General features: G+C 44.2%; 1 protein-coding gene across 4 annotated transcripts; it reads right to left on the bottom strand.

The window, feature by feature from the left end:
* Nucleotides 1–11220: 11220 nt before the first annotated feature.
* On the bottom strand, nucleotides 11221–24158 carry slc39a3 (solute carrier family 39 member 3). 4 transcript variants are annotated; one of them, XM_033046956.1, is made up of 4 exons: nucleotides 22795–22889; nucleotides 22592–22698; nucleotides 21327–21732; nucleotides 11221–15374 (listed from the first exon to the last, which is right to left on the bottom strand). In XM_033046956.1, exons 3-4 carry the CDS (start codon nucleotides 21531–21533, stop codon nucleotides 14637–14639), a joined length of 945 nt encoding a protein of 314 aa, XP_032902847.1. In that variant the 5' UTR covers nucleotides 21534–21732; nucleotides 22592–22698; nucleotides 22795–22889; the 3' UTR covers nucleotides 11221–14636. The 4 variants fall into 4 exon arrangements, with proteins under 4 accessions (XP_032902847.1, XP_032902846.1, XP_032902845.1 ...); XM_033046955.1 differs by lacking the exons at nucleotides 22592–22698; nucleotides 22795–22889 and adding an exon at nucleotides 23962–24158; XM_033046954.1 differs by lacking the exons at nucleotides 22592–22698; nucleotides 22795–22889 and adding an exon at nucleotides 23568–23668.

Genomic DNA, 24158 nt, shown 5'->3' with positions numbered 1-24158 from the left:
GATTAGTATACAAACTTAAAGCACACGGTATTGGGGGTTCAGTATTGATGTGGATAGAGAACTGGCTGGCAGACAGGAAGCAAAGAGTAGGAGTAAACAGGTCCTTTTCACAATGGCAGGCAGTGACTAGTGGGGTACCGCAAGGCTCAGTTCTGGGACCCCAGCTATTTACGATATATATTAATGATTTGGACGAGGGAATTGAATGCAACATCTCCAAGTTTGCGGATGACACGAAGCTGGGGGGCAGTGTTAGCTGTGAGGAGGATGCTAGGAAGCTGCAAGGTGACTTGGATAGGCTGGGTGAGTGGGCAAATGCATGACAGATGCAGTATAATGTGGATAAATGTGAGGTTATCCACTTTGGTGGCAAAAATTAGAAAGTAGATTATTATCTGAATGGTGGCCAATTAGGAAAGGGGGAGATGCAACGAGACCTGGGTGTCATGGCACACCAGTCATTAAAAGTAGGCATGCAGGTGCAGTAGGCAGTGAAGAAGGCGAATGGTATGTTAGCATTCATAGCAAAAGGATTTGAGTATAGGAGCAGGGAGGTTCTACTGCAGTTGTACAGGGTCTTGGTGAGACCACACCTGGAGTATTGCGCACAGTTTTGGTCTCCTAATCTGAGGAAAGACATTCTTGCCATAGAGGGAGTACGGAGAAGGTTCACCAGACTGATTCCTGGGATGTCAGGACTTTCATATGAAGAAAGACTGGATAGACTCGGTTTGTACTCGCTAGAATTTAGAAGATTGAGAGGGGATCTTATAGAAACTTACAAAATTCTTAAGGGGTTGGACAGGCTAGATGCAGGAAGATTGTTCCCGATGTTGGGGAAGTCCAGAACAAGGGGTCACAGTTTAAGGATAAGGGGGAAATCTTTTAGGACCGAGATGAGGAAAGCTTTTTTCACACAGAGAGTGGTGAATCTCTGGAATTCTCTGCCGCAGAAGGTAGTTGAGGCCAGTTCATTGGCTATATTTAAGAGGGAGTTAGATGTGGCCCTTGTGACTAAAGGGATCAGGGGGTATGGAGAGAAGGCAGGTACAGGATACTGAGTTGGTTGATCAGCCATGATCATATTGAATGGCGGTGCAGGCTCGAAGGGCCGAATGGCCTACTCCTGCACCTATTTTCTATGTTTCTATGTTTCTATGTAAGGCTGGATCAGGCAATGAGAACCAGTTGAACTGACTTTTGATTATCTCTGTCTATTTTCCCCAAAGAAGGTGAATTGCAGTGATTTAATCCTCATGGATAGTCCCTTGTGCGTGGTGCGATGCCATTTTGGCGGTGACTAGCCAGCATCTTTAGCTTAAATCTCCAGAGTGGGTCTTGAATTCCAATCTAACTGCAAGTCAACGTATGACCCAATGACCCAAAGATGATGAGAATGTTTAATAAATGCTAAACTGTTCTAGACAACTATCCTGTAATGTCATTTCATTAATTGAATATTTATTAGTGCTCAAAGATAAATAGCAGGTTATTGATTCAGTCCTGGGGAAAGGTCAGTAATCTGAAACACTCACTATTTTCCTCTTCACCGATGATCCCAGACGTGCATTTTCTGCTCTTATTACAGATTATACATTTAAAGGGATAGCGTTTGCCTTTGGTGTTGCAAGAATTATCTTTATTGGGGTGGGTCAGAAACAAAAAATAAATAAGGGTGGCACTGTAGCACAGCTGGAAGAGCTGCTGCCACACAGCGCCAGAGACCCGGATTAGATCGGGTGTTGTCTGTGTGGAGTTTGCACGTTCTCCGTGTGACCGCGTAGGTTTCCTCCTGGTGCTCTGGTTTCCTCGTGCAGGCTCGTAGGCTAATTGCCCTGTGTAAATTGTTCCTAGTGTGTTGGGAGTGGATGTGATAGCGGGATAACATAGAATTAGTTTGAACGGTTCGCCCAGGACCTGTTTCCATGCTGTATCTCTCTAAATGGTGGAGAGAGAATGTTAGACTCACGCAGCACAGAAATAGGCCATTTGTACGTATTTGCCCCATTTTTCAGCACCCAACCATTCCATACCATAGCATGTCAAGTGCTCATCTAAATACCTAGTGTAGTGAAAGTCCATCTCCACCTTCCCGTTTCAAACCACCGTCTAGATATAACTATTCTTTCTCAAATTTAGTTTTAGTTTTAGACTGGAAACAGAACGTGGAAACTGAACCTTGGGCTTACCGAGTCCGAACCGACCAGCAATCACCCGTACACTAGTTCTATTCTACATGTCAGGGACAATTTACAGAGGCCAATTAACCTGCAAACCTGAACGTCTTTGGAGGGTGGGAGGAAACTGGAGCTCCCGGAGAAAACCCACGTGGTCCCAGGCAGAACATATAAACTCTGTAGTCAGGATTGAACCCGGATCTCTGATGCTGTAAACATAGAAACATCGAAAAATAGGTGCAGGAGTAGGCCATTCGGCCCTTCGAGCCAGCATCGCCATTCAATATGATCATGGCTGATCATCTAAAATCAGTACAGGTACCCCATTCCTGCTTTTTCCCCATATACTTTGATTCCTATAGCCCTAAGAGCTAAATCTAACTCACTCTTGAAATGGCAGAGAGCTCTACCGTTGTGCCATTGTTCTGCTATCGTATCTTCTACTGTTTACCTTAAACATATGCTCTCTGGTTATAAGCACCTCTGCTGAGGGAAAACGTACATCACTGTCTGTGTTATCAATTGCTCTTGTTCATTTTGTGTATCTCATTCAGGTCTTCCCTCTGCCTTCTCTGCTCGAGTCAAGTCGAGTTTGTCACGGGCACAAGTACAGTGAGGTACAGGTAGAATGAGAACCAAGCTTGAATATGAACAAGGTAAATAATTCCAGTTTCTGCCCATGACTAAAACGTACCATTGCAGGTAATATCTATAATCTCCTCTGCACTTCCTCCAGTCACACTGTTCCTGTTGTCTGGTGACCCAGAAATGCTCACTGTCCTCCAGCTGTAGTCAAATCAGTATTGTTTAAAGATGTTCCATAACCTCTCCCCTCTTATATGTTGTGCTCCAACTAAGGCAAGTAATCTGTATGCCTTATCTCGGCCTTAGTAGGTAAGGTGCCACCACCATTTCTCAGGCAATTTGGTTCTCGATTTAAACACCTTCCTGTGCCTTCCCTATCAACATCTCTGTTAAGAGGAAAATAACATCACTATTTGCCTGATCTGACACCCCTTATCAGCTATCACCTTATGTGCTGCTCAGTGGCGGACTGGCCAGGGTGTCAGCTTGCCCGATGGCAAGTGGGCCCCTGATGAAGTGGGCCCCCTATATCAAGTGGGCCCCCTTTGTCTCCTGACAACCAATATTTTTAGACCCAGTCCGCCACTGGTGCTGCTGCCTTCAGGGAGGCTTGGACATGTGCACCTAGAATTGAAGAAGGGTCTCGACCAGAAACGTCACCCATTCCTTCTCTCCAGAGATACTGCCTGTCCCGCTGAGTTACTCCAGCATTTTGTGTCTGTGTTCAGTCTAAACCAGCAACAGCAGGTCCTTCCTACACTGAACATTCTATTTCTGGTTAAGTGACACTAAACTTGCATTTTTATATCTTCTCTTACTCAAGGAAGAGAAGATGATGTGACTGAAGAATTCTATTGATGAGTGGGCCTAGTGACTTTTTTCTAAGCTTTTAGAATGGACTCAAGACTGCTGGAACCTTATTCCTAACCTGTCCCTACTCGCCGTACATGGTCGGTGAAGGCCTCTGTTAGATAGATTCCAAGAGGATAATCCACTAACAATAAACACCAGTGACACAAAAGCAAAACGTCGCAGATGCTGAAAATCTAAAATAAATGCAGTAAAAGCTGAAAAATCCCCAAAATATTATTTTTTTCACGTCTTTATACTTTCCCATTTACATCACCAATTCACGCTCGCTAACCTGCCTTAGACATAGAGCAGTGAAGCGCAGGAACAGGCCCTTCATCCCACAATGTCCATGTTGAACACGATGCCAATCTCTTACTGCACGCATTCCCTGCATATCCATGTACCTATCCAAAAGCTTTTTAAATGCCACTATTGTATCTGCACCACCACCCCTAGCAGCACGTTCCAGACAACCACCACACCACTATGACAAAAAATATGCCCCGTTAAACTTTGCATCCCCACCTTCAAGCTGATCTCTAGCCTTTAACATTTGCACCATGATAAAAATTAATATCATTATCCACCTTGTAAACTCGTTAAAAATGACATTAATTTCGAATGACATTGAGCCTTAATCCCCAGTCCTTAATTAAACACAGAGCACAAACTACAGTTGAAATTGACACTAATACGATGCTGTCCATGTCATTTGCATAAAGAAGGATGGTGCCAAAATAACAGCTATTCCACTCTACGTGATCTAATGTATCAATATTAGCTCTATCTAGGTCAAAGCATGTAGCTAATTTAATCATCACAACAAAGGCTTTGAACCTGCACATCAAAATATAGGCTCTCTCTTTCTCTGTTTCTCTCTCACCCACATACATAGACAAGCTCTTACTTTTTCTCCCACTCTCCCACACTCTCTCTCTTTCTCTCTGTTTCTCTCCCACTCTCTCCTACACACTCATTCTCACTGTTTCTCACACTCACACACGGTCACTCTCACACAGACATACTCATACAACCTTTCTCTCACGTTCTAATACTCTCCTTACCTCTGCCGTCTGAACCAGTTAAGAATCTATCTACCTTTTTCAGATTTAGTCCTCAAGTCTGAGCTGTAAAATCTGTTGTGAACAAGTCACCTTTCATTATTTTGTATAGAGTCTCACACAGATATTGCAAAGTGAACGCGGAAGGTTAATTTCCATGTTTACAATCATGAGTGTCAAAGGTTGCGAGTGGAAATCTCACACCAGAGACTTGGACCCAAGATCTAGGTTAATACTCAAGTGCAGTACTGAGGGAAACACTGCACGGTTGGAGATATTGTCCTTGGATGTCAGGTTAAATGTGATTTGACCTGCCCTTTACGTGGTTGTAAAACATCTTGGACCTACTTCAAAGTGGATTAATTTCTCGTGTACTGACCAATATTTATAACTCAATCAACATCACAAAACAGGCCATCTAGTTATAGGTGCATTTCTGCTTGTGGAAACTTGCTATGTACACATTAGTTGTTGTGTTTTGCAAATCACAATGGTGACAACACATCAAATATAATTAATCGACTGTAAAAAGGTTTTGGACAATCTGAATTGCCAAAAAAAAACAAGCATTTTCTTTGCTATGAGTTGCAACAGCAACGTTGTACTCATTTGGAGTATTGCATGCAGTTCAGGTCGTCCCATTACAGGAAAGATGTGGAGATTTTGGAGAGGGTGCAGAGGTTTACCAGAATGCTGCATGAATTAGAGGGATTCAGCTACAAGGAGAAGTTGGGTAGACTTGGGATTGTTTTCTCTGGAACGCCAGAGGTTGAGGGGAGACTTGATAGAAGTGTATAAAATTATGGGAGGCATAGTTAGGGTAGAGAGAGTCAGAACCTTTTCCCCCAGGGTGGAAATGTCCAACACTAGAGGGCATAGCTAAAAGGTGAGAGGGTGAAAATTTAATGGAGATGTGCGGGGCAAATTTATTTACACTGAGAGTGGTGAGGGCCTGGTACACATTGCCAGGGGTGGTGGTGGAGGCAGAGACGATAGTGGCATTCGAGGCTTTTAGACAATAGACAATAGGTGCAGGAGTAGGCCATTCGGCCCTTCGAGCCAGCACCGCCATTCAATGTGATCATGGCTGATCATCCCCAATCACAGTACCCCGTTCCTGCCTTCTCCCCATATCCCCTGACTCCGCTATTTTTAAGAGCCCTATCTAGCTCTCTCTTGAAAGCATCCTGAGAACCTGCCTCCACCGCCCTCTGATGCAGAGAATTCCACAGACTCACCACTCTCTGTGAGAAAAAGTGTTTCCTCATCTCCGTTCTAAATGGCTTACTCCTTATTCTTAAACTGTGGCCCCTGGTTCTGGACTCCCCAATATCGGGAACATGTTTCCTGCCTCTAGCGTGTCCAAACCCTTAATAATCTTATATGTTTCAATGAGATGTCACTTTTAGATGCCACTATCGTCTCCAAAAGCCTCTTAAATGGGAATAGAGGGATATTGTCCTGTGCCGAAGATGAGATCAGTTCAGCGAGACATCATGTTTGGCACAAACATTGTGATGCGAAGGGCCTGTTCCTGTGCTGTACTGTTTCATGTTCTATGCTCTAGTTTTGCACAATGGTGATAATTGTTCAAATGCATTTAGCAATTTATCATTTGACATAATCAGGAGTAAACTACCGGTCCCTCAATCCTGGGAATAGTGTCAGCCAGGAGGGAACATTATTTTTAAAAATCTGTTCACTGTAGAAAGTCATTACCTCTATGTTGCTCCAGGTACTCTAGCAACAGTGGTAGCATGGAGGTGGAGTTTCTGCACAAACAACTTGAGATGCGGGTTCACCATCTGGAGATTTGCATTCAAATTTCTCCACAGAAGCTGGGGAATTTAGGCAGTTAATTAAAAGGATAATATCAGCCATGGCCATAAACCCATCGGATTCACTAATGTGCCAAGGGAGGCAAGCCTGCCATCCTTCCCTGGCGTGGCTCACAGCAGTGTAATTAACTTCTAAATGTCCTCTGAGGTGGCCTCGTCAGCCCCTTGGTTACCACAAGGAACTATGTCTAGAAACAACAAGAACAAAATCAGGCAGATCACCCAACATTGAATTAAATAAAGAATCTGCATCTAGCCCGGTCAACTTTGACATTGTCAAGGTCACACCATTAAAAACTTTGGATTGGTATCTAACTTGGTGACCAGAACCACAGACTACTGTACATCTATTATGTCAGTGATGCCAGAACCAGCCATCGGTTTGCCCACCTTCCCTTCAAGGTTTGTGTAGATAGTGTCCCCATGCCTCTCTGATTGGAGTATTGTGAACAGTTATAATAAGGAAGTGAAGTGAAGGCTTTGGAAAAGGTGCATAAGTGGTTTACCTGAGAGTTGCCTGGTTTAGAAGGTATTAGCGATAGGAAAGATTAGACTTGGATTGTATTCTCTGGAACGTTGGAGATTGAGGGTAGACCTGAGTGAGATATATAAAATTATGGGAAGCATAGATTACGGCAGATAGTCTGGGGGATTTTTTTCCCCAGGGTGGAAATGTCAAAAATTAGAGGGTATAGCCTTAAGATGAGAGGGCCAAAGTTTACAGGTGATGTGCAGGGCAAATCTTTCACACAGTTGTGGGGGCCTGGAATGTGACGTCAGGAGGTAGATACGATCGTGGCATTGAAGAGGATAGTATATAGGCACGTGGATATGAAGGAAATTAAGAAACATGACCACATGCAAGCAGAGATGGGTTTAACTTGGCATCATGTTCTTATTGAGACTTAACCTTACCATGTCCAATAAAGCTGTATCATGACTTACTGCTATGAAAGCAAGCATATCATATGCCTTCTTTACCACTCTATCTACTTGTGTTGCCACTTTCAGGGAGTTATGGAATTGGACTCCAAACCAACTTTCTACATCCATGCTGTTAAGGGTCATACGATTAATTGTATATTTTCCCCGTATATTTGACCTCCCAAAGTGCAGCACAGATGAAACTTTTCTCTGCCCATATCTGTACCTGATCTATATCCCATTGTATACTTTGACAACCTTTCTCACAGTCTACAAGCTCAGAAAACCTGGTGTCATCTGCAAACATGTTTATGTCCAAGTGATATACTGTATATATATATATATATATATCACAAATAGCAGAGGTCCCAGAACAGATCTCTGTGGAACTGCACTGGTCATAGACCTCCAGTCTGAATATTGTCCTTCCACCATAATCCTGTGTTCTATCATTAAGGCAGTTCTGAATCCATACGACAATTCACTGTTCATCCCCTGTATCTTAATCTTCTGGATCAGTTTACCATGGGGGACTTCATCAAATGCCTTACTAAAATCCATGTGGACAATATTCACCACTATACCCTCAGCACCTCCTCAAAAAACCTGATCAAGTTAGTAAGACACAACCTGCATCTCCAAAGCCATGCTGTGTCTCTCCCTAATTGACCCATCCTCTTCCAAGTGGAAGTACATCCTATCCCAAAAAATCCTCTAAAAAACAAATGGGAGTAAAATCTATCCTGAATAATCCTCTCCAAGGGTGGAGATCTGAGCGGAGTGGATTTAGCCAGTTAGGCCTCTATGTAACTCCGGGCCCACAACAATAAAGTTGATTCTTAAATCCACTTTGAAATGGCTCAGCAAACTAGGATAACCAGGGATGGACAATAAACACAGGCATTGTCAGTGATGCCATTTCCTGAAGAAGGGACCCGACCTGCAATGTCACCCATCCTTTTTTTTGAACAGAGATACTGCCTGATAGCCACCGAGTTACTCCAGCACTTTGTGTCTATCTCCTGACTCCAAACATTGCCTCTCCATTTTCTCCGTAGATGCTGCCTGACCCACCGAGTTACTCTCGCATTTTGTGCTTGTTGCAGCAGACGCCAAGAGGAGTCTATTAAAGGTCGTTGGTTAATGCTGGAAAATTGGTCATCCTTCTTACGACCTTTGGCAAAAAGGTAGGTGGATTTGTTAGTAGAAATAATTTCATGCTTAATGCAAGGATGCGGGCATTTATCTGTATTACAGTACAGAACATTGTTCCTCCACAGCAGGTTCATTCAGTAGTAATTACATCTTCTGAATTCAACCACCCTCCCCGTGGTCAAGACAGGTGTTGGTTTGACATTTACTTATTGCAGCATCACTAAGCCTGTTAACTCAGCACAATAGGTAAGCTCATATCCCACCATTTCTGTGGCATCACGACGTGTGTGATTAAAAGCAATCCATATTTATGAAGTGCATCATAAAGTATTACGGTGCTATAGGGGGAAAGACAATCACTTCCCTGGAGATTCCTACGTGTGACCTGGCGCAGAATGACTAACTCATCCTCACACAGACACTGCAATTAACATCTGCAGCATCTAATTACAGCTGGCATCCTCACCATTAAATCAGAGACCAAGCGTCACTTCAAAGCAATTCAAACCAGTTCCGCTTGAGTAGAGGGAGGGGGTCTCAGCACTTAATATAGAAAAATGAACTGTAATTATCAATTTACAGTTCTCTCCAATTAATAAGGCATTAAAGTAGTTAAAGCATTTCTTGGTTTCATTGGTTTCGAAAATGACATCAGCTGGTGTAAGTAGCTCCAAATATCCCACCTCATTTGACTTTCACAGTATCTTTAATCGCTTAATTATCAATGTGGTGGCTTTATTCCTCTGAAGAATTGGCGGAATGGTTTCATATTTTGCCCGCATTGCACTCGTGTCTCTTAATAAGAAAGTGATAGGTTTCATGTTTCACTTCAGCGACCCCAACATGAAGTGTGACTGCTTCTCCATGGAGTGAGTGCTGCACTGTTAAAGGTGCCATCTTTTAGGTGAAGTTTTAAGTATGTAAAAACGTCTGTACTGGTTGTAAACAATCTCACAGGACGATATGAAGGGGCAAGGTGTTCAGCAAAATACCCACTCACAATCGCAATAGTACCTGCAGGCAACTTGCAGTTCCCAAACAGTAGCAGTGTGATACTTGTACTGAACTGTATAAATAGATGAATTTCACTGTACCTCGGTACGTGTGGCAAATAAAATACCATTGACAGACATAAAAAGTTGAAGAAGCTGCATTAGGTTCTTGACCGAAAAATCACCTATTCCTTTTCCAGAGATGCTGCCTGACCCGCTGAGTTACTCTAGCTTTGGAGTAACTGGGGACTGAGCGGTGGTGTTCCGCGAAACGATCGCCGAGCCTGCGCTTGGTCTCGCCAAGGTAGACAATAGGTGCAGGAGTAGGCCATTCGCCCCTTCGAGCCAGCACCACCATTCAATGTGATCATGGCTGATCATCCCCAATCATTTGGAATATTGTGTTCAGTTTTGGTCAACCTGCTATAGAAAGGATGTTGTTAAGCTGCAAGGAGTGCAGAGAAGATTTAAGAGTATGTTGTCAGGGCTTGAGGGTAATTTGGACAGATATATGGACAGGTCAGATATAGAGGGATATAAGCCAAACGCAGGCAGGAGGGACGAGTGCAAATGCAGCATCTTGGTTGGCATGGGCAGAGGGTCTGTCTTCAACGCTGTACAACTCTATTCATGCAAGCTGACATACCTGGGCATCTTCAGCATTGTGTGTTTTTTATTGACAATGGCCTCTACTTTACTTTTCAGTGTACGGCCTTGTCTGTTGATATTTAGCCCGTGTGCCAACTCTGTTCTTCTAAATTTATTCACATTAACTACTCTCCCACAGGTTCCTCCACCCAATGAAGGTGTGGGTAAGAAACCCATGAATTGTTTGGAAAACCACAAATGAACTGTCAGGCCATACCACTTGTAAAAATGTTCAGTTTCCATTTCACTAGAAGTTCAGTAGCATCGTAAATGCATAAAATTTACTGTACAATATGAATTTATTTCAAAAGTGACCAATAGATAATGGGAAGATTTCCAGTGAGACACAAGGCTGGTAGATGCAGGTTGATCACTGCAATGGTATAAGATGAAGAGCTCAATGACATTCAACATTATAATTTGACGTGGATTTTCATTGGCATCAAAGTGAGACCAGTGATAATATTTACTGGATAAAATTGCACTCTCAGTGCAGTACCTCTCTTCTGCTTGAGATGGCAGAGAAGAGGACAGTGCAAGTATCAGGCAGTGTTCACCACTAGAGGATAGTTAGGTGCAAGCTTAGTGTGTGACATCATGAGAGTGCAGCACCCAAAGTGGGAGCGGCTGTGAAAGCAGGAGAAAAAGAAAAAAAAACTCCATATCAAATATAATTACTATAGAAATCACTAATATTAAAAAAGGTCGAAGTTCACAAAATTAAAAATCAAGATATCAAGGGTTTCAAATTTCTCTGGACACTGATGGATGTCTTGATTCGTGTGTCTGGGCTAAATGTTTCCTTTCACAAACTAGTATATCTGCATATTTTTACAGTCATGGAGAATGTAGTTTAGAGCCATCTGGTTTTCCCATACCTGCTTTCCTCCAAAGGAGGATACAGAGAATAAAAATAGCCCAAGTATAAAAACAAAGATAAACAGATGAAAAATGACATAATTGTAACATATCATTGACAGATTAGGAGTGTTGGGAGAAAGAGCAACGCACTTTAATCCATTAAGAGTTAAGCAAACAGTACATTCACATCAAAACAGTCCTCTTGGCATTAAGACAACAAACGGAGGTATCTTACATTACAAATATGCTGAAGATACAAAGTGCATTTTTCCTCTGTAGTTATCTGCAGCCTCCTTACCGAGTCCCTGCTCAATCTGTTACTGAAAGCAGGTGGAATTGACTTCACACTTTAGCGTTGGCCTTTACACCCGTCTGACGCTCCATGATTAGTGTTTGCAATTTTAACTTTGTACTGACATATTATTGAGATTCCTAGACTGGCAGAAAACTCATAAGATCCTGCTCTGAAGGTGCTGATTCCTGCTGGTTGTTGCTCTGAAGATGTCAGCTGCTTTTCAGTACATTATCATTATGACTATTTATATAAGCCTCTAAGCAGCAAGAACTTGTCGCAGTCAGTCCCATGGCTATCCACGCTCAATGGCTCAAAGGTGTAGAGTCAGCAACAAGGATCACTGGATCAGCAGATGGATATACATTTGTTTTTTTTTCCTACTTTGCTCAGGGAAAAATCTTTTACTGTTGAATGTGTGCAAGTGAATATTGGTTGCCTGTTCCATTAAACAAATGTGCAGTGGTATAGAACCATCTATCAATTCTCTTCCACATGCTAGCACTAGCAACCAAGAGAGGGTTCTACCCTAAATACACACCTCATAGATAAAGAAAAACACTGGGCCATGCTAAACCATACTGGTCTGGCACTTGTATCCTTAAATTGTGAAAAAGCATACTATATGTGGCCTAGTCAGTGCTTCTCCACGGTTAGAGGGTTTCTCTACAAGACAGAACACAGTGCTGTATAAAAAGCATAAGTCTGAGAATCAGCATTAGATGCTATTAAATAAACACAAGTTTCACTTGCTCCACTATGGAACAAAGAAATAACTAAATAGCAGAGTTATTCATTGGGCATGAAGATGCTGCCAAACCTCCACTTGATGGCAAATCTATCAAAATCAAACCATTTACAGTAAGTGTTCCCCAATGATCATGTATGAAAGTCTTGCATTGATACACACTTCATTTTGTCTTTCAAATGAAATGGTTCACAAAGAGGTTTCCTGGAATTGCAGTGTCTTTCAAGTATATTTTAATATTGTTGGTAGAATAGGTCAACGTAGTAATTAAAAAACAATCAGTTTCTCTCACTGAATTGACTCAAAGCACTGACTCAATGGTGATCCACAATCCCTCCAGATATAATTTCAGTCAGCACATGCCATTTAAACAGAGCTGGTTTCCATAATGTTTAGCTCTGGTGCAAAATAAAGTTGTGCAAAAAAACTACAGAGCAGTAAGGGCCACTTGTTTGCAGTAATTTCATTCCAGACACCTCTGTTAAAGAGCTTCATATTTACATTCTCGTGACCCAGCTACTTTAAAAGCATTCAAATCCTCCCTTATCAAATAGGCTACTGGCGCACTAACTATATCTATACCCACAAGCCATGGATCTGGTACAAGCTGTGCAACTCAGCAGTCTATATGTCAGCAACAGTCAGTGTGTTCAAGAAAACAGAGGAATTAAAATACATCAATGTTTTTCCAAGCTGAGGATATTAGAGGAAATGGACTTGTTTCTAAATCACTTACTGAGATTTCTCAGAAAAGTTTCACATAGCAGCAAGCTGTATCCGTGAAGCATTGCACAGGCAACAGTGTTTTACCCCAGAGAGCAATTATACTCCACAGAGCTTCTGCCAATCCCTTCCACAGGAAACAGTGCTCTCCCGTACAATTGCAAACAATGAATGGAACTCCTGCCGCATCTGCGGGAATTATGTCCTGGATGGCTACCTTTTTGGAAAGCAACCATCGCAAGGAAACTTATTTGAAAGTTACAAGAAAACACTATTTACATTTTCTCTTCTAAAGCATCAATCATTAGTGTGCGTACTTTCACTGACTCCGATGCCCTCCCGAGTGACTGCATTTTGAAGATTCATCTCTACAGTGCTAATTGATGTACTCACTCGAAGGTGTTGTTTGCATCATGAGAGGAAAGCTTAAATCTGGTCTCACCTGCCGTGTGAATGTACAAAAGAGGCCACTGAACAGAACTGACTGCGGCCTTTATCATTGCTGTGGGAAAATTAGTAGTAAATATACAGCAGAATATGGAGGGCTTAATAATAAGCAGAAATGCTTGGCAAGGTTAATGATCACATGACAAAGGGTGAGCTAAATTACAAGAAGTACTCTGACCTAGGGCGTGCAAGTTACTTCATTCCTTTCACACCGCTAGTGTTAGTGCTCCTACTTGTCAGCCTCCCACAGCAAAACCAATAAGAAATTGTCTGCTTATAACAAATAACACATTTCAAAATTGGCCAGCAGAAAGCTGCAAGTCATCCTTTCCCTGTCTTCCACAAGCCATCCTTCCAATTTTATGCCATGCCACCATTTTGCAGCTCTCATGGAATGTTGAAAGGCAAAGAAGAGAAGGGGAATCAGTCTGATCCCATTTTCTATTAGGGACGCAGGGGTCAGTAGTTAGAATCCTGGCAGACGTTCTTCTCCCTCGTCCAAGGACGCGGAGGCAAAAGGTCGCAGCTACAGACCCGTCCGAGTTGAATCTGCTAACACAGCTCACCACAAACTGGAGGCAGGATACGAGACTAACCTGCTGTGTGATTAGTTGGGCAAGGTGGAAAATGAATCACTCCTGTGGGTTATCTTGCTTTCAATACTGGCACACAGCCATAGTATTCAGCAGTACACTATTAGAAATGTCTCATTGGATATTTTATTTTATTATTTAAAAAACACCCTGGAGTAGTTAAATATTTACAAATAGATTTTGTGGAGAAATGCTATTGATTTCATAAATAAATCAACATGTAAACTTTTTTTAAAAACCTATTAATAACTTAAATCTCACAGTAAACATGCACCGTTATATTCAGCAGGCTGTCACTTGGGTTTTAGTAGTGTGATGATGTGCGTGTGAAATCCCTGACTGAACTGTGAACATTCCCAGCAGTGATAGCACCTGTCCAGAGGAACTACTTTGAGCAGTATAACTTTAGGCTGATCTACAGATGGAAGCAATTTGACATTAATGAAGACCACCACAGGAAAAGTACTAGCACATTATTATAGTGCAATAGCTTAAATATTTCTTTTACAATGCTTTCTGCTGATCTGCAATCAATACATTGAGCCCAGTGACAAACTTACACAGTACGCTTGTAGTAAACACCAATCCAGTTAGATACTCACACCAGCAACAGTATCATTACCCATAGATGGAACTATAGGTTAGAAGATAACACAATAGCAAGTTGAGGAAATAACTAACCACTTGCCTAACCTGGGCACATGCCTTAATGAAACTGCAAACTGAACCAAGACAGATCGTCACCACTTTAGAAAGACAAGCCCAGCCAGCAGTCCATAGCCCATGACCAGAGAAAGGACTTTCAGAAGGCGGTCGTGCTTGTCTTCAAATTCTTTAACCAGAATTTCGAAGAAAGTGACAAACAGAAATGTTCCCGCGGCAAAGCCCTGCAGCAAAAATGACGCGATCTGGCTGCCGAGGCTGTTGGCACTCTGGATGCCCATCCCAATGCCTATCCCGGTGGGTATCATTGCACTAACCATTAGGGCTAGCTTCAGTGCGTCTTTCATCGGCAGGGCTCCTTTCGCCATGCTGACTCCCAGTGCCACAGCAACCAGCGTCTCGTGCACAGCCACTCCGATGAACAGATTGATCACCTTTGCTGCTTTCTCCTGCAGCCCCAGAGCCAAACCTTCAAACACAGAGTGTGCAGACAGGGCAAATACCAGGCAGATCAAGCGCAAGGGGCTAGAGTGGGGCACCTCAGATACATTCAAAGAATGACAGTGCGAATGTGATCTGTGACTATAGTTGGGTTGACCTCGTCCTGATGAAATAAACGGGCTCTCGTACTCTGAATCACTGCCGCCTTCCGATCCAGCATTGAACATCTCCAAGTCAATAAATGATGGCTTTTCCTTTCGAAATGTCAGAATCAATTGCTCAATAAATATAGTCAAGAAGAAACCCACCATCATTGTTGTCTCACTTAGTGGGTAATCAGTAGATATTTTTCCAACTAAAAGAACCTCTTGAACCTGCAATAGGAAATGAAAATAATTTTATTTAAAAAAACTGCAGAAATAAAGACAGAAAAAGCTGAAACACTGGAGAAAATCTTCACTTTCTACAAATGCTGCCAGACTTGCTGAGTGTTTCCAGCATTTTGCTTTCATTGTAAAAAAAATGAGATTGGTACAAACTTTTAAACACCGCAACAAACAAAATGATTTCCAATAATAAAAATAGAAAATAGAGGATATGCTCAGCCAGTTAAGAATAGGGGAAGATGATGTTTCACATCACCGGCTTTTAAACCAGAACTGGAATAAGAACTGCAGATGTGGCAGGCTTAGAGGAAAGTGGAATGAGAGGAATAGGGATGAAGGGTCTTAATAAAGGGGCCGGTCCAAAGGCAGGAGAATGAGAGAATGGATGATGGCTCGAGGCAAAACCAATGGAAACGTGTAAAGATGAGTCAAATGCAAAAGAATTACTACACACTTGCTGCCCTACAAACAGCTGTGGTGTGATGCTGAACAGTAGTTGGTGCAATTTAACTTTAATTTATCTTTTAGCAGCATGGCCAACATTTATTGCCTGCCCTCTAAATGACCGCTGAACTGTGGCTAGCTTGGCAATTTTAGAGTGCAGTTAAAAGTCAATCACATTGGTGGGTCTGGAGTCACATGAACATTGCAGGAGATCGAGCCGTTTCTCAGCAAGGACATTAGTTAATGTCAAAATGGACATTAGAGTTGCAGCATTTTGTGCCATTTTGTTAATCAATGCCAATCTACTAGTTTCCGTTATTCATTCTAGCTTTGTAAATTTTAAATGTACTAATCTACTTGAATTTAAATTCCCCACCAACACGGTAATTGGAACCCATACCTTTGGATAAGAGCCCAGCAATTGAACTACTATAATAAAATTTGCTTATCTGCAGAAATGAAATATTCTGGTCTGCGTGGATTACTGTACTCTCTGTACTCCAGTTGTCCAGGTATGGACCTATAGCAAGGAGGTCCCAGAAGGTTATTATCGAAGATGGACACAAAATGCAGACTAAGCGGAGGATGGCTAAACCTACTTGATCCTCCGCACAGTCCGCCTAAACCTACCTGATCTCCCGGTTGCTAAACACTTTAACTCCCCCTCCCATTCCCACACTGACCTTTCTGTCCTGGGCCTCCTCCATTGTCAGAGTGAGGCCCAGTGCAAATTGAAAAAACAGCACCTCATATTTCGTTTGGGCAGCTTACACCCCAGTGGTATGAATATTGACTTCTCTAACCTCAAGTAGCCCTTGATTTCCCTCTCTCCATCCCCTCACCTTCCCAGTTGTCCAACTACATTTTATCTCTGTACCCCCCACTCCCGACATCAGTCTGAAGAAGGGTCTCGACGATGTTAGGCCGCTGAGCGACCGGAGATACGATCCTGAAAACAATCGAATCTCCGGCAAGGTAAGAGATTGAAAAAAGGTTTCCCCCGATCCCCCTCGCCCACATAAAACAAACTGGAGAACATTAACACATTAAAATAAGTTTTAAACACGCTAAAAATAACAAAAAAAGATGAAAAGGACAGACAGACTGTAGGTGAGGCTGCCATCAAAGCGCCACCTGGTGGAGATTTGCACCTCTTCAGATTGCTCTGCCTAGTTCATGCTATGCCTTGGATCATGATGCAAGCTTTTAAACCAACACTTATGGAAGTTTTATCTCTACTTGGAAAGAAATTGTAGGAGGGACGGGCAAGCAAATTGCATTTAAATGTTCTTGTCAGTTCTACACATGCATAGATATGGCCTACTCTTCCATCGAATCACATGGAATATTCAGTATAAACAAGTTACGTCTGCTCACAAATACTTCTTTTCATTATCCACGCCTCACTTGTTATTTTGCTTAAATTAATTCCGGTGATTCAAGTGCCACATTCTTTGAGTAAAACTGCTGCAAATACACTAGTCAGGCACCCTTCGGAAGATAGAAACAAAGAACTGCAGGTGCTGGTTAATACACAAAGAGACACAGATTGCTGGAGTAACTCAGAAGGTCAGGCAGCATCTCTAGAGAACACGGATAAGTGACGCTTTGGGTCAGGACCCTACAATCAGTCTGGAGAAGTGTCTCGGCCCACAACGTCACCTGTGCATGTTCTGCTGCCTGACCTGCTGAGTTACTCGCGCACTTTGTGACCCTTGATCTAAAATATGAATGCCTCTCTCTTCCCACCTGCCCACCAGCGAGATATTGCCTGACCCACTGAGCATTGTCTTTGGTTTATTTTTTAATTCATATTCCTTTAGGTGCAACATGAGCTGAGCCACCAATGTCAAGTTTGCGCAAAGAAATCAGGATCCCCTTCACCAAGGGGAAAAGGGAAAAAAATAATTATTTGTTATGAAAAATATTTTACAATATCAATGCATAGAATTTTATCTTAGGTTTACCCTGTGAATTAGGAGCAAACAAAATATGCAAAGAGGAAAAATGTTCCTAGTGTTTTATGCTCCAAGTATGAACATCCCAAACTGAAGCCACCCTTCACAAAGGAAATATAGAAAAAAACAAGGTTGAAAAGAGCCTTTCAGCAAATCTTGCCATCTAGAGTTCAGACACACAATAGATAGGTCAGTACAAACTTCAGTACAAATAGGTCAGTACAGTACAAACTCAATTAACTTTTCTGCCAATAGCCTTGACAACTTCCTGTGACAATACAAACAACTTTAAACTTAACCAAAAAATAAATAACTGCCCGTTGTCAGTGGATTCGTGACATGATAGGAATGACGTACGCACACCTCCAGATTCGGGGATTGTTTCTTCTCAGGTGTTATCAGGCAACTGATCCATCCCACCAACAACTAGAGAGCAGGCCTGAGCTGCTATCTACCTCATTGGAGACTGCCTTTGGTCGGACTTTACCTTGCACAAAATGTTATTCACGTTGTTTCCTTTATCATGTATCTGTACACTGTGGATGGCTCGACTGTAATCTTGTAATGTCTTTCTGCTGACTGGTTAGCACACAACAAAAGCTTTTCACTGTACTTTGGTACATGTGACAATAAACTAATCTCAAAATCTGTCACAATAACTTGCATTCTGGCCGTTCCATTTAACATGGTATAATCTGTTGCTCTTTGAAAATTTCCCGATCCTCTGGCTTCCCGCTCATCTTTGCTATGTTATACATCTATTTTATTTTTATACAGTCCTTGACTCCCCTTGTCAGCCACAGTCGCCTCTTACTCCCCTTAGAATCTTTCTTCCTCTTTGGAATGAACTGATCCTGCACCTCAGTATTATTCCCTGAAATGCCTGCCATTGTTGTTCCACTGTCATCCCTGCTAGGGTCCCATTCCAGTCAACTTTGGCCAGCTCCTCCCTCATGCCTCCATAGTCCCCTTTGCTCAACTGTAACACTGACACGTCTGATTTTCCCTTCTCCCTCTCAAATTGTTGCTCCTTTACTTTGAGTTCCCTTACCAAATCCAATTCATTACACCACACTAATTCCAGAGTATCTCCCTGGTAGGTTCCAGTACAAGCTGCTCTAAGAATCCATCTCGGAGGCACGCCACATACTCCCTTTCTTGGGGTCCAGTACCAACCTGATTTTCCCAGTCTACCTGCATGTTGAAATCTCCCATAACCAACGTAGCATTATCTTTGCGACATGCCAATTTGAACTCTTGATTCAACTTGCACCCTATATCCAGGCTACTGTTTGGGGGCCTGTAGATAACAGCCATTAGGGTCTTTTTCTCCTTACAATTCCTCAGTTTTATCCATACTGACTACATCTCCTGATTCTATGTCACCCACAACCTGCCTGCCAGAATGTTCAAACCTGCCCCCTCCAGTTAAGGTGTAACCCGTCACTTTTGTACAGGTCACCCCTACCCCAGAAGAGATCCCAGTAATCTATAAATCTAAATCCTTGCTCTTTGCACCAGCCCCCCAGCCACACATTCAGATCCCCTATCTCCCTGTTCCTGCCTTCACCAGCACGAGGTACAGGAAGCAATCCAGAGATAACCACACTAGAAGCCCTGGTTTTCAGTCTTCTTCCTAACTCTCTAAACTCACGTGGAAGAACCTCATTCCTCTTCTTCCCGACGTCGTTTGTGCCCACGTGCATAACTACTTCCGGCTGTTCACCTTCCCCCTCGAAGATGTTCTGAAGTTGGTCCATGACATCTTGAACTCTGGCACCAAGGAGGCAACATACCATCCTCAATACTCGCCTGCCGCCACAGAATCTCCTGTCTGCACCTCGGACAATGGTGTCACCCACCACTATGGCTCTGCCAGACGTCGGTCTCGCCGGTCAAGTCTCATCGCTTGGATTGGAGCCATCGACCTGTCCGCCGCTCGGACTGGAAGCGTCGTCTGCCCCGACCACCACTCCTGCACTCCACGTTTACTCCCCTTTCTCATGGTCACCCACCTTTGCTCTTCCTGTATCCTTGGCATGACAACCTTACTGTAGGTACACAAAAATGCTGGAGAAACTCAGCGGGTGCAGCAGCATCTATGGAGCGAAGGAAATAGGCGACGTTTCGGGCCGAAACCCTTCTTCAGACCTTACTGTAGGTCCTGTCCAGGAAACTCTCCTTTTCCCAGATGGCACCTGAGGTCATCCAGTTGCTTCTCCAGTTCCCCAACACATTCATTCAGTAGCTGAACATGGACACAATTTCTGCTCGTGTAGTTTCCAGAAGCTCCAGCGGTGTCCCAGACTAACCACATCCTGCAGGAAAAACACTGCACCAACTTGCCTGCCATTTCTTCAGTGGACAAAAATCACAAATTTCGATCAAGTGTAGCCTCCTTGCCTCAGCCTCCTCGCCAAAGACAATCAAGCCAAAGACAGTCTGGTAAGTTTGATTCTACGTAGAAACAAGGAACTGCAGACTGGTTTACAAAAGAAGATAGACACAAAATGCTGGAGTAACTCAGCGGGACAGGCAGCATCTCTGGAGAGAAGGAATGGGTGACGTTTTGGGTCGAGAACCCTTCTTCGGACTGATGTCAGGGCAGGGGAGGTAGATACATAGATAATGAAGTGCGAAGGTGTGAAAACAGGGCAAAGTGAATGGAGATCAAGGAAAATGTAGAATAGATCATTGTTAGCTGGGAGAAGGTAACAATAAAGCAAACAGAGATAAAATGTAGTTGGAGACAGTAAGACTGGCCAGAGAACCGGGAAGGGGAGGGATGGAGAGAGAGGGAAAGCAAGGGTTACTTGAAGTTAGAGAAGTCAATGATCATACCGCTGGGGTGTAGGCTGCCCAAGCGAAATATGAGGTGCTGTTCCTCCAATTTGCACTGGGCCTCACTTAGACAATGGAGGAGGTCCAGGGCAGAAGGTCAGCATGGGAATGGGAGGGGGAGTTAAAATGTCCAGCAACAAAAGACACAGAGTACTGCAGTAGCTCAGTGACTGAAGAAGGGTCCTGACCCGAAATGTTGCCTATCCATGTTTTCCTGAGCTACCTTAGATTTTAAAGATAGCGCAGAAACAGGCCCTTCGGCCTACCGAGTCCGTGCCAACCAGCAATCATCCCATGCACTAATGCTATCCTACACACTAGGGATAATTTTACAACATACCAATGCCAATTAACCTACAACCTGTATGTATTTGGTGTAGGGGGAAAACGGAACACCCGGAGAAAGCCCACGCAGTCACAGGGAGAACGTATAAACACCGTACAGACAGCACCCGTAGTCAGGGTCAAACCCGATTCTCTGGTGCTGTAAGGCAGCAACTCTACCGCTGCACCACCGTGCTGCCTCACCCGCTGAGCTATTCCAGCACTGTGTCACCCCAAGTTTTATTCTAAACCTGATAAGTTTGATCTTCACCTGAGTTGCAACCTTTACTTTTTTTTTTTTACTTTGCCCTTTCCTTGAATCCCATTGCCTAAGGCATTGCTCTATCATTGACAAAAAGGTAAACGGTCTCACCTTTTCCCTTACAACTGGCAACAAAGCATTAAAGCAGGTAGCCAGAAATATCCCACCGCCAAATGAACTGCAGATTGACAGCAACTTCTTCGACTTCTGCAATTTCTCCTGGTCGGCTTGGATGATCCGAACAGGCAACAGGGAACCCAGCATCATCAGGGTAAAAACCACAACCATGCAGAGAAGCTTAATTATCAAAATATTCATCTTCGAGCACCAGCAGCGAGGTCTTAGCTGACAGGGAGTGGGCGCGACAGTGAAGATAGTTGTTTTTGTACTTTAAATTTTTTTTTAAATTATGCTGTCATCTGTTGTCTTCTGCCATCATTACTTTCATCAAGAGGGTGGAGCAATTCCTTTAAAGGTCCTCTTCGATGCTTTGACAGCGTTTCCAATTGCATCTCAACTAGATAAAAACAAAATTATGACAAAAGATATATTTTCTCCTCTTCTATACAATTTATGCTGGTACCGTAAACTAGTGCGGGTAAAATAACAAGAAGCTTTGGTTTAAAATATCAGTAGCTAGCATTACATTCCTTGTTTAGGTTATAATGGGCGGAGGGCAGTATGACTGGAAAAACATGAAATGTAATTACTATATGGATTGGCAAGGCTGCAAAAGGGAAAAATTTAAAAGACGTCAGAAAAATGAGGAAGTAGTAAGTAATATTCTCAAACTGTATTTTAGTTATCACCCATCAAATCAACACACAGGATAAAATCCAACAAGGAAAGGTACTCTTCACAAGATATTGCCTCATTCCATTCTTGCTGGATGAAGGCTTCTCAGGGAAAGCTGTAACAATCCAGGGCCTGGATGCAGTCAAAATGTGTAAGAAGGAACTGCAGACACTGGTTTACACCAAAGATACACAAAATGCTGAAGTAACTCAGTGGGTCAGACAGCATCTCTGAAAAAAAAGGAATAAGTGATGTTTCTGGTTCCTATTCCTTTCCTCCAGAGGAGCTGCCTGACATGCTGAGTTACTCCAGCATTTTGTGTCTATCATAGTTACAGTAAGTTGGCTACATTAGACAAATCACAATGCTCACATGCCCAACACACTGCTGAAAGAGTCATTGTATTCTGAACTCCACCATGGAGGAATATTACCAGGTAGGCAAAAGAAAAGATTCATGGATACGAAAACAACATCGGTGTGACATAGACATCTCGGCCCCATGACCACTCAAAGGACAGACTCGGGATGGTATTAATAACCATGAGCCCATGCACTGTGTTAGCAGCAGGATGAGCTCACCAGCTCATCGCCTCCATCTGCCACCCCACTAGGCACCTCCTTCCCAATCTGTGGAGTCGTCTGCAGTTCCCATTTTGGCCATGAAAGCCCTTTCAGAACACAGAAAACTAGAGTGAAAGTAAGTCATCCTCAATTGCCTAAGAAACAGATAATAACAATAATGTCTAATGAGAGGAATAAATGGAGTAAATGCAGTCTTTTACCCAGAGTAGTGAAATCATGAACAAGAGGATGTATATTTAAGGCGAGGAGGGAAGGATTTAATAGGAACCTGAGGGGTAGTTTTTTTCCACACAAAGTGTGGTGGGTATCTAGAACGGGCAGGCCCCTCTTCCCAGCTCCCTCCCACCCCACAGACCCCTCTCTCCAGCTCTCTCCCCCCCCCCCCCCCCCACCCACCCCATAGACCCCTCTCTCCAGCTCTCCCCCCCCCCCCCCCCCACAGACTCCTCTCCCCAGCTCCCTCCCCACTGAACCCCCTATCTCCAGTTCCCTCCCCGCTGAACACGACGACCCCCCCCTCCTACTCCAGCTCCCCCTAGACAGAGCCTTAGTTCCCTCCCCAGTCAGTTTCCTCCCCACTGAACACGACCCCCCCAGCTCCCCTCCTCCCTAGACAGACCCCTAGCCCCAGTTCCCTCCCCACTGAACACGACCTCCCCCCCCAGCTCCTCCCTAGACAGACCCCTAGCCCCAGTTGCCTCCCTACGGAACACGACCCCCCCCAGCTCCTCCCTAGACAGACCCCTAGCCCCAGTTCCCTCCCCACTGAACACGACCCCCCAGCTCCCCTCCCCCTAGACAGACCCCCTAGCCCCAGTTCCCTCCCCAGTCACGTCAGTTTCCTCCCCCGCCTACTGACCCCTGTCTCCCCACCAAAGATCATGGAGCTCCGTGACACACGACACCTCCGTGCATTGGATTACACAGGAGTGGAGTATGTTGCTCCGCTCTATGATCTTTGCCTCACACTGACCTGCCTCAGCCTCAGCCTCTCTTCTCCTCCTCCTCCTCCGCCGCCGCCGCCAGACCGGATGAGCGCTCAGCTACTGATTGGACGCTCTCCGTAACCGCCCCACCCCCCTCACGACGTAGCAGCCGATTGGTCTGACCGACCGCCCGCCCCCACCCTCGCGTTCCTCCCTCCTGCCGCTCTCCCCCTACCCGGCTCGCGCCCCCTCCCCCTCCCCCTCCCGCTCGCGCCCCCCCCCCCTCCACTCGCGCCCCCTCCCCCTCGCGCCCCCTCCCCCTCCCACTCTCCCCCTACCCGGCTCCCGCCCCCCCCCCCTCCCGCTCGCGCCCCCTCCCCCTCCCGCTCGCGCCCCCGCCCCCTCCCGCTCGCGCCCTTCCCGGCCAACGGGCAACCTCACCTCAGGCGGCCGCACAGTCCCGCACGGCTCCGAGTGCCGACCTCAACACGAAGCGCGGAAGGTCCGAGTCACGAAATAATTCGTAGTAAGACTTCATCCCCGACTTTCATCTGCGTTGCTAAGCAGCTGGCGGCGGTCTTTAGATTCCGGCGGTGGAACAGAGGGAACAGAAAATGGTTCCGGGCCATCTTGTAACA

The sequence above is a fragment of the Amblyraja radiata genome, chromosome 29 (genome assembly GCF_010909765.2).
Source record: "Amblyraja radiata isolate CabotCenter1 chromosome 29, sAmbRad1.1.pri, whole genome shotgun sequence".
In the NCBI taxonomy this organism is placed as follows: Eukaryota; Metazoa; Chordata; class Chondrichthyes; order Rajiformes; family Rajidae; genus Amblyraja; species Amblyraja radiata.
The sequence above is the reverse complement of the archived record's forward strand: the minus strand, read 5'-3'. Positions and strand labels throughout refer to the sequence as shown.

Coding starts and splice junctions, on each gene's coding strand:
- slc39a3 (XM_033046955.1), bottom strand. CDS start 21,533: ATGAATATTTTGATAATTAAGCTTCTCTGCATGGTTGTGGTTTTTACC. Junction 15,375..21,326: donor TGCCAGTTGTAAGGGAAAAG/GTGAGACCGTTT, acceptor TTCCTATTGCAG/GTTCAAGAGGTTCTTTTAGT.